Source organism: Aotus nancymaae, unplaced genomic scaffold (assembly GCF_030222135.1).
Source record: "Aotus nancymaae isolate 86718 unplaced genomic scaffold, 86718_ANA_hifiasm-v0.15.2.pri h1tg000076l, whole genome shotgun sequence".
Lineage (NCBI taxonomy): Eukaryota > Metazoa > Chordata > Mammalia > Primates > Aotidae > Aotus > Aotus nancymaae.
Window position 1 is genome coordinate 20,147,596 of NW_026988491.1, and position 11,215 is coordinate 20,158,810.

The 11,215-nt window shown below is 52.0% G+C and overlaps 1 protein-coding gene across 1 annotated transcript in view; it reads left to right on the plus strand.

The window, feature by feature from the left end:
- FBLN1 (fibulin 1) overlaps positions 1–9,836 on the plus strand; it is a 91,117-nt gene extending 81,281 nt beyond the window's left edge. The window contains exon 17 of the mRNA XM_064368215.1: positions 9,006–9,836. Coding sequence (XP_064224285.1) covers positions 9,006–9,145 — 140 coding nt within the window. The 3' untranslated portion in view covers positions 9,146–9,836. The remainder of the gene's footprint in view (positions 1–9,005) is intronic.
- Positions 9,837–11,215: the final 1,379 nt, after the last annotated feature.

Genomic DNA, 11,215 nt, shown 5'->3' on the forward strand with positions numbered 1-11,215 from the left:
CTGATTTAGCTCACGGGAGAGCCGCGGAAGGAGCACATTTATAACAATCAAGAAATACGGCTGACGAGTTCTGCTGAGACATGTTGACTGACACTTGGTATTTTAAATATGTAGCCCAGACACCTGTCCCCCTTGCTTCCCGGCTTGTACGGCGTTTCTCAGACCAGCAGAGAAGACCAGGTTTTGGGAGCTCAGTCCCTTCAACCGCACCACCAGCTCCTGGCGTGATTGCCCTGTCGTTCCTCTCTGCTGGCGTTGCCGTATGTTTATGACACAGCTAAGGGCTGTACAGTCGGAGGAAGGAGACGCAGTGGGATGGGAAGAGCTGGGCTCTGAGGTCAGTCCCAGCCAGACGACAGCCTGTGGCCCTGTTCGCTCCGTGATCTGGAAGGTGCTCCTCTCAGAGCCTCATTTTTCTCCCAAGGAAAAGGAGGGCGACCATGTCTCCTCTCTAACTGCGATGGGAACTGAAGGCGGCAGTGGGTACGTGGGGTCCCTCTAACTCCAGCCATGTCCGCGGCTGCGTGGCCTGTTTCTAGCCCATGCACACTCTAGTTGGTGGCTTTGTGAGTTCTGACAGCCCTTCCATGTGTTCGTTTTGTTTTTTTTTTCTTTTTGGACAGAGTCTCGCTCGGTCGCCCAGGTTGGAGTGCAGTGGCGTGATCTCGGCTCACTGCAACCTCCGCCTCCCAGGTTCAGGTGATTCTCCTGCCTCAACCTCCCAAGTAGCTGGGATTACAGGCACCTACCACCATTCCCAGCTAATTTTTGTATTTTTAGTAGAGGCAGGGTTCCACCCTGTTGGTCTCAAACTCCTGACTTTAGGCGACCCACCGGCCTCAGCCTCCCAAAGTGCTGGGATGACAGGCATGAGCCACTGCCCCTGGCCCCACGTGTTCTGGAATTTCCCTCTTTGCCGTTGGTCTGTGCCACTTGTCCTCGCCTGCAGGGACCGTGATGCCTCTCGGGGTGAATTTACCAGGGCTTAGTGATTGTTTGCTTCTTTTCAGCTGCCTATGGTGCTTGTGATAGGCGAGCCTTCCTGGGTCTCCTCTGAGCTCCCGGCCTCTCTATTCCAGCACCTTGTCCACACAGGCCCACACTTCCCTCCCTTTCTGCTCATGGCTGGCCCCACGTGGTGGCCACCAAGGCCAGACAGGGAGGCCTGGCTCTCACTTGTTGCCCTGCCCCTTCCAGGCGGTTGCCATCTGAAATCCTGACCTTGGGCTGTTTGTTCATTCTTTCCCGATACTTTCACCTGTGGGCGATGATTTTTGCCTTTACAAATTGCCTGCTGCTTTCACCTTTAGTTCATCTATTCATTCAATAGGCATTTGCTGAGTGCCTTCTACGCGTCAGGCAGAGTAGGACCAAGGGCTTCCTATGTTCCAAGGGCCAGGGACAGAAGAGTGGGCAAGAAAGACAGGGGCCTTGGCCTCAGCCCTGCATGGTAGTGGGGAAACAGATCATCATCAAGAGAATAAATGACTCCAGAATCTGATTTCAGGGAGGGATAGCTTTGTAGCTTCTTATTCTGTTTATGACGTTGACATGCTGCTTTCAAAGTCCCACCTGCGCTTTTTCTAACTCAAATTGCTGGGAGTTTTTTGGGTTTTGTTTCTTTTTCTGAGATGGAGTTTCACTCTTGTCGCCTAGGCTGGAGTGCAGTGGTGTGATCTCGGCTCCCTGCAACCTTCACCTACTGGGTTCAAGCGATTCTCCTGCCTCAGCCTCCCGAGTAGCTGGGACTACAGGCGTGTGCCACCACACCTGACTAATTTTGTATTTTTTTAGTAGAGATGGGGTTTCACCATGTTGGCCAGGATAGTCTCGAACTCCTGACCTCAAGGGATCCACGTCTCAGCCTCCCAAACTGCTGGGATTACAGGTGCGAGCCACCGCACCCGGCCTTCAGATTGCTCTTTTAAAACACAGTTAATTTCCACTGGTATGAGATATTGTACAGTCTCTTGATTCATCATCCCAGCCCTGTACACTCCATTACACTTTGTCAGCTAGAAACACAAGCCTCGCCTTGGTGGCTGCACTTCAGAAGGGATGGCAACTTGCGCAAGGTCACACAGCTGGTCAATGCAGAGCAGCATGGGAACTCAGGGCTGTGACTCTAGGTTTCTTTATAGACCAGTGTCTAGAGTCAGAGACGTGAGACTCAGGCGGAGAGACCACCCGCCGCCACCGACTGTCATCATTTCAAACAATGGAGAGACAATCACATGCAACATCAAGTAGCAGGCGCTGAAAGACGGCTTCGAGACAGGGCCGAGGATGTGGCCCACAGAGCCCAAGAGGCAGCGAAGGTCTCCCCACGGGACCGTGCGCTTCGTGTTCAGGATCCTGGGTCCCCGGCACATCAGCTGCAGCTTACAAAGCAGAGCCAAGACATGAAAGTGAAGCGCCCCAGGGAGCCTACATTTTTCAACGGGGAAAAAAGTGCTTAATTATATCTTTAAGAGGCACAGACATGCCGAGGGATACCAGCAGCGTCTGAGACCTGAAGCTAAATGCCAAGGATGAGGATTTGGAAGATTAACGCAGTTGAACTCAGCACCGTGGCCTTTTTTTCTTTCGGGGGCTTTGGAAAGGTGGGAAGGTAAACACCCGGGCAGGTAAGACAGACAAGCCAGGCGTGATGGCAGTGTGCCTGTCGGCCCTGCCTTTTGCTGCTGGGGTGGTCCTTCCGAATGAACTGCTCTCACTCCGAGCCTCCAGTGGCTCCCCTTTCCTTCAGGAGAACGTGTTGTCTTCGTTCCTAGATTGTGAGGCTTCAAGCACTGATTCTCCTTCTTCCTTCTCTCCCTTCCTCCTCCTTCGGTCTTCATCTTACCATGTGATCATGACAGAAAGCCTGCCATGGGCCTACCAGGCCCTGGGTTGGGGACGGCGGGGCAGAGTTGAGCTGATGCTGTCCCTGAACAGGGAAACCGACTGTGAGCGTCCCCTGAAATGAGCAGATGCAGTGTCACAGTGGAAAGAGACCAGGTGCCAGGTGACATAGGGGACCTGGGGAAGACTTCTGTGAAGATGTCTATGAAGCGTCCAGCTGGTCCCAGTGTCTGGCACATGGGAGATGGCAAATCAGAGTCTGTAGGATCAAATGGATGGATGGAACTGGGCCCCTGGTGGCGGCTCTCCTGTTTGCCATGCTGCATGTGGGCAGTGAGTGTTCCTCGCTATTTCTTCCTCCTTCCCTGTGACAGGGAAGTTGGCAGTGGTTCTGGAAGAACAGTGGTGTAGAATTGGTGGTGGGGAGGAAACCAGGAGGTGACCCAGCTTCCTGGTTCTCTGAGACTGACGAAGTGAGGTGCTGGGGCAGTTCTCCACCAGGTGGCGCATGACTCAACCTCATCTGTCTGTCTCCCCAAGATTGACACTGTTCCCAGAACTGGCCTGAACCTTCATATTTTTGGGCTTTGCACATGCTCTTCCTGCTTCCTTGGCTCCTATGTATTCCTCAAAATCCAATTTAAAGCTTCCTGTTTAAAGCTCCCCTGTGCAGAGTAGCCCCTAATGGATGGGTGGGTAGCCTCTAATGGATGGATGGATGGATCCATGGGTGGGTGAGTAGATGGATTCGTGGGTGGGTGGGGGATGGATGGATGGAGGGATGGATGGATGATAGATGAATGGGTGAGTGGATGGTTGGGTTGATGGGTGGGTGAATGGATGGATAGTTGGATCCATGGATGGGTGAGTGGATGGATTGGTGGGTGGGTGGGTGGGTGGATGGATGGATGGATGGAGGGATGGATGGATGGATGGATGGATAGATGGATGGGTGAGTGGATGGTTGGGTTGATGGGTGGGTGACTGGATGGGTGGTTGGATCCATGGATGGGTGAGTGGATGGATTGGTGGGTGGGTGGGTGGATGGATGGATGATAGATGGATGGGTGAGTGGATGGACTGGTGGGTGGGTGGGTGGGTGGATGGATAGATGGGTGGGTGAGTGGATGGACTGGTGGGTGGGTGGGTGGATGGATAGATGGGTGGGTGAGTAGATGGATGGGCTGATGGGTGGGTAGGATGCTACGAGGAAAAGTGGCATGAGAATCTTGATTCTGCAGGCATTTATTTGGCATCTGTTATGTGCCAGGCACTGAGGACCAGCTAACTGTTTAGGTCCTCTTTCATGAAGTCCTCCCTGGCCACTGGCCTGGGTTCAGTCAGAGTGAGGGCAAGGAGGTGGAAGTCATGCTTGAACCAGCCTGGGGATGGAGGAAACGTGTTCCCCAAAGCAGAGCCCAGGAAAATGTGGCCAGGTTGGGGGCGTGTGGGCAGGTCCGCCGACAGGGCATGGCCTGGGAAAGGGGTCCTGGGTTGAGGGGGCTGTGTGCAGACTGGGAGATGCAATGTGGACCTCAGGTCAGAGGGGAGGGATGAGAAGCTGATTTTGGAAGGGCAGGCGGGGGTGCACACTCCTCAGCGCCTGCTGTGTGCAGCCATGCAGTCTGCTGTTTGACCCTCGCAGCATCCCTCTTAGTTCTGCCTTAATGATTTTTCTTGTTAAATGCAAAGAACCTGAGAAAATCCAGGCCCTGAATCTGACCCCCATTGGCGGTTCAGCCTCGCACCTCCCTGCCGCTTCGCGGCGCCCTTCCCCCACCGCAGTCCTTTGCTTCCTTTCCTGTTTCTCGCCTCACCATGCAGCTGTTCACAATCAGAATCATCAGCCCACAGCGTGGAGCTCCAGTCTCCAGCCATTGTAGAGATGAAACTTCATGAAGTGCCCTGACGCGATGTATTTAGGGACAAACATTTTCCATACATTCAGGGCTTTCCTTTCTCATAAATCAGTTCAAGAGAAATACTGAACACCTGCTATCTAAGAATTCAGCCACGCTTTGACTGCAAGTCAGATCGCTTTAAATATTGGAATGCTTTTTGATAGCCAGTCATTTCTGAATGGAGAGAAAAAGGAGGACATCAAGTTTGTTTTGTTTCTGATTTTGAAGGTTGCTGTTTTTAATCCTGTTCACAGAGGAGGAAATTGAGACTCAGGAAGGTCATACACCCCACCTGGGGTCCTACCATGAAGCCAGGTCGGTTCGTGTCCTGCAGCTCTCAAAGGGGCTACTTAGAATGTCTTTGGCAGGTCCCTGTCTCATATGGAGCTCACGGCATGAGCACTTTCTTCTTTCTTTCTGTCCCCAGACTGACCCCCAAGGAGAGAGCTTCGGTTTCTCTACATTTTTATTCAGCCAGTGTGAGACACTTGTAGCCTGCGCAGACCCTCTGTGCATCGGAACTGTCGATGATATTATCAGTCCCATGTGCGTCCAGGAGTCTGTGTTGAAATTTAGACATTTGGCTGGGCACGGTGGCCCACCCCTGTATTCCTGGAACTTTGGGAGGCTGAAGTAGGCAGATCACGAGGTCAAGAGATCGAGACCATCCTGGCCAACATGGTGAAACCCTCTCTCTACTAAAAATACCAAAAATTAGCCAGGCATTGTGGCTGGCACCTGTAATCCCAGCTACTCAAGAGGCTGAGACAGGAGAATTGCTTGAACCTGAGAGGCGGAGGTTGCAGTGAGCCAAGATCGCGCCATTGCACTCCAGCCTGGGCAACAAGAGCGAAACTCCGTCTCAAAAAAATAAATAAGTAAATATAGACATTTAAGATAAATATATGCACATATTAACATAATATGATTATATATATTTTGTTTACATTTTATAAATTTTAGAGTAAATATAAACATATTTTATATAAATAAATATAGATATTTATATAATTGTATTCACATATGTAAATATAATTATGTAAATATAATTATATAAATGATTATAAATTATATGTAAATTTATAAAATATACTTTATATAAAATATTCAAAATATAAATTTAACATATATTATCTATAGGATATATTTTAAATGATATACTAATATGTTTTATAATATATATTTTATATGTATAATATATATCATATATGAAACTATATAATATACAAAAATATAATAATAACAGAAATAGATCTCTTGTTTCTGAGACGGAGTCTTGCTCTGTTGCCCAGGCTGGAGTGCAGTGGTACAATCTTGGCTCACTGCAACCTCGACCTTTCCAGGCTCAAACAGTCCCCCCACCTCAGCCTCCTGAGTAGCTGAGACTACAAGCACACACCACCATGCCTGGCTAATTTTTTGTAGAGACGGGGGTTTTGCTACATTGCCCAGGCTGGTCTCGAACTCATGGGCTCATGATCTGCCCGCCTAAAAAGTGCTGGGATTGCAAGCGTGAGTCACTGTGCCTGGCTGAAACAAAAACATACCTGACTGTAGCTTGTGGAGGTGCCTGCCATTCCTCCCTGCAGCAATTCACAGGCTCAGCCAGCCTCTCACCCTTCTCCTTCAAGCCCCAAACCTCTGAATGCCAGGAAGGGTGGTAAGAACCATCTCTGTGCCTAGTACCAGTAAAGTTGACAAGTCACCATGGCCGGGGGGGAGGGGGAGCGCCATTGTTGGCCTCAGGCATGGGGAGAGAAAAATATGACATACAGGGGGTCACGGGGGTGTGTTTGGGTTCAGCTCTGTGAGCCCACACTGACCCTGGTGGGCAGACCCAGCCCAGGGAGGGATGGGCAGGAGAGACCCGGTCATCAGGGCTTGCTGGCAAGCCCAGGGTGGTGACAAGCCTACGTCTTTTGCCGGGAACTGGAGATGTTCATGGGCTTTCAAACAGGACAAAGCTGCCATGTCATCACCAGGTAGCATGCAGAGCAAGGGTGCTGACAGCCTGCAGAAGCCTGCGCTTATCTCTCCATCGGAGCTAAGGCCCATGTTTGCTTAGGGAACAGCCTGAAATTCCTCCCCAGCTGCTGGGCCTTTCACTTTTGAAACATAAGCCCAGGGAGCGAAAGGGGGTACGTTGTGTCCAGATTCTCCTTCTGAGCGTGAACTTGATGTTCCTGACTGGGAACCAGCCACTCGTACAGAAGGCCTTCCTGACCCTTCCGTTGTCCACTGAGCCTCTGCTGTGTCCTGGGCACCAAGAGCTGGAGATGGGCTGTCCCCATGCACGTCTCCTAAGCATGCAGAGGAACTGCTTGCAGAATCCAGCCTGGAATGAACTGTTTGTAGCAGTCGGTAGCTATTTCTCAACGTGTGGCTGTGAAGCTGCAGGCTCCGTGTTTGCTCTTCACAGTGCATCCAAGCAGGTATCTCAGGGCCAGCTCACACCGGCTCACACCAGCTCTGGGGAGCTGCTTGTACACATCTCTTGACAAGTCCACTTTCAGTGATGCCATGGGGTACCTGAAATTGGCTGTAGAAATTGACCTGTGGTATGATCAGAGAACCCAGTTGTTAGGTAGTTACCCTCAGCCCTACCCTCCATGCCACTTTAGACAAATCCTACTCTCAGAACGCGTGGAATGGAGAGGGGACCTTAGTGGTTCATTCACAGATGTCAACACCTGTAGGCCTGTGCCTGTTCAGCTGCAGACTCTGGGAAGCAGCCTGCAGCCCTGGCTCATGTAGCTTCCTCTGCAGGAGGGGCACCTCCTCCAAGAAACCCGTCCTACTCCCAGCCCTCCTCACCTCCATTCCTGCCCCTGCTGGACAATGCACACCCTTCACCAGAGCCTGGTGCCTACCTTTCATCCTAGACCTTCCACCAGCTTTAAAACCAGGATCCTGTTGGTTATGTCTGTAACCCGGGGCACCATTCCAGCACCTGCTGAGGAGCACATGTGTGCATGCGAAGGGGGTCTGCTGAGTGCTCTGCTCTGGCGGAAAGGCCGTCCTGCACAGCTGGAGCTGATGCCTTGGCAGATGCTGTGCTGGGCAAGTGGATCGTGCAGTGCAGGAGCACAGGGAGACATGGCACTGCTTGCTCACCAGGTGCAGGAGCACAGGGGCATGGCACCGCTTGCTTGCTTACTGGGGAATCTAGGCCTCGAAAGGGACTCAGTCTCTTCATGGTGCAGTGAGGACTGTCCCATACTCACCCTCTCCAGAGTGTGGAAGAGTCTCTGTGAGCCTCTGGGTGCCCTGCAGAGGGAAGGCAGTGCCAGCCAGGCCTGGCCAGGGGACATCAAGATGGCAGGCCCAGGTTGGGGAAGAGTTGTGGCACCCACTCTGTTATCCTAACCCTGCTCCCCTGGAATCTGCGGAATGCCTGGATGCTCCTCTTCTACCCTGGCATGGCTGAGCTTTGTCTCTGCCCTGTCCTCTGACCACGGTCTTTGCCTGGTCCCTACCCTGGTATAGGCAGAGCTCCCTGAAACCCCCAGCTGTTTTCCAGAATGGACATCGGTCTCCCTCCACCATCCATCCCCCTTTTGACTGTCCTGGGCACTCCACTGCTGCTCTGATCCAGTCACTCCGGCCACCTCTTGCTTCCCTGTTATCACAAACACTGAACAGTGAGCTTAGGTGTCACCCTCCACAGAGGCATCCACAGCAAGGGCTCCAGGGGCATGTCCTATGGGGAGCTGGGACTGCTCTGCTTGGAGAAGGATCCAGGGCCCACTGCAATCCTCACAGGTCCTGGGGAAGAGGATACACCTGCTTCATTTCTTCTCAGGGGTCAGAACTGGGCAGTGGGATGGAAGGAGGGAGACAGATGTCTATCAGGCATCCACTCCATGCCAGGCCCTTTTCTAGGCTCCCTTAAAACCTGTCAGGTGGATAGATGGTGGTAAAGCAGAAAACCTGGGCTCAGAAGCTGACATTGACCCCAGGGCCATCCAGTTTCAAAGCCCACACCCACAGCTTTCCTCCTGGTTGAGCAGTGTGTGATGGAAAGGCTGTCACAGCAAGTAGTGAGTTTACTTTCACCAGTCCCTGGAGGTGGAAGCAGAGCCTGAAGTGAACACTTGGAAGGGGATGTTATTCAGGGAACTCGAGCATCTGGCTTAGGACGGGACTCAATGAGGTCTAAGGCCCCTTCTAGCTCCGAAACTCTTGGGGGAAATCATTTCCTGATCTCTACGCTGCTGCGGTCCCTTCTAACCTCCGGCACACCTTCTGCTCTCTCCCCAGGTGTTGTGCGCCAGGTGAGGCCCATCATAGGCCCATTTCATGCAGTCCTGAAGCTGGAGATGAACTACGTGGTCGGGGGCGTGGTCTCCCACCGAAATGTCGTCAACGTCCACATCTTCGTCTCTGAGTACTGGTTCTGAGGACCGGTCTGCAGCACAGCCATGGGTGCACCTCCAGGCCAAATCATTGCTGCCAATGACTGTCCCATGTACTTGTTTGTACCTTCAGACTTTCTTAATGTTATGTATTTGTTTGTAGCATTAGGCCAACATGTATTAAGCTGAGCCAGATGAGTAGGTCCATCTGATGTATTTTTGGTGTTTAAAAAATGAGTCCAATTGCTCAACTGTTTGGTTGAAAACCTTGCTCATTTTTCAATGCAAAGGCTAAGCGTCACTCCCTTTCTCTGCCTCTAGTCTGGGCCTTGCTAAGGGCCAAGGAAAGAAAAGCATTTTTTAAGGGGCAGCCAGTCCAAATGCCAAAAGAAGGCCAGTTCTTGCCCTGATTCTATGAAATTTGACATTTTGGTACTTTTTTTTTTTTTTTTGCCAGTCAGATTTTCAATGATGTAAGGACACGGCTGCTGTAGAATAGCACAGAATTGGATAATAAATTCTCCCGAGAAGCGGCATGACAGAATGCCTCGGGGAGCACTTGGAAGGGAAATTGCAGTTCTGTTGAAACAGGAAAATCCCTTGGTAAAGACACAGCCTGTTAGGGCCTGGTGGGGCTCCAGTATGTTCACCAGGGGAATGGCTGGGTTTCTCTGCACTCTGCATCATCCAGCTTTTCTTATAGGCGGGAAAATAAACAACTTTGTGATCCTCCTGATGGTCTGTGCATGAGAGTCATTCAAGAAGAGGGCTCTCTGCCAGCTCAGGAGTTCCACCTAAGGGACTGGAAATCTTCTCCCCTTCCCCCTGCCTCACCCTGACCAAGGATGTCTCAACACTCCTCCTGCCCCTCCGGGTTCTGGGGTGGGACCCGGCTTGTGTATTGGAACAGCTTCCTACACACATTGGTTTCAATTCCATGCCCACCCTCTGAGAAGCGTGGCTCAGATTTGTCCCATGTGCCATGTCTAGTCCTGCTAGGCACGCCCCAGGGCTCTGGCTTCTGTGTGACTTGCTTCCAGTACCATCCCTTGTGGCATGTGGATCTCTCTAGACATCCCTAGAGGGAGGTAGTGACCCTTCAGCAGCCATGAGTCCCTGCCAGACACAGGCCTGGGCCAGGCCTGTCACAGGTGGTTCTTCACTCATTCCTCCTGGTGGCCCAGTGAGGTGGGTATGGTGACACACAGTCTTGAGATGGGCAAACTGGGCTCAGAGAGAGGAACTCAGCTGCCACAATTCATACATTTGAGAGACAAAGAGGGAATTGAAATTCCATTTATCTGAATTTAAGCCCTCTCTAAACTCTATGTCAGCAATAGATGTAGACAGACTGAATTTATTGGGGGACCAACACCCCAATTGGCATCAGTGGCAGGGCCAGGAGCTCCTGGTGCCCCAGGGCCCACTCGGGCCTCCAGGGACTCAGCATCCAGGCTCTGTTTCCACACGTGCCTCTCCTCCAAATCCTTCCCTAGGTTGATGCCATCTTGTTAGGTATGGACCCCATTTGTGGCTCAGAAGCTCTCTCATCCCATGCCTCATTCTGCAGCCTGGACCCTAGCACTGGATGAGATCTCAGCCCCACACTCAAGCCAATGCCACTCCAGCTCTCGAGAACATGGTCTCTGCCACCTTTGGGAAGACCTTTCCAAAGTCACTTATTTGAGTCACTGGTCCATCACAGCCAAGTCTGGGCCAGCCAGGTACAAGGCCTGCTGGAGCGTTGGCTGCTGGAGCTGGTGAGAAAGAAGAGGCCAGATGTGGGGCCGGATGGTCCAAGGAGCCACATCTGGAGACAAGACAGGTGCAGGGAACATCCACACAGCTCTTCATGCCAGGTAATTAGTGAAGCAGGGTCCCAGCAGGGAAGCAGGGCTGGGGGCTGCCTGTAGTAATGGAAGGAAGCCTCAGGGCGAGGGGCAGGAAGCAGAAAGGGACACATGGGGGAGGCACTGCCACCCACTTGCAATCTTGGGGGCAAATCTGCCAGAGCCAGGCCATTCTGGGCTCAGCAAAGGTTTTTGGGACCCTTCTTCCTTAGCGTCGGGTGGGAAGACGAAGGTGCAGGCTGTTTTGGGAAAGGAGCTTCCCATC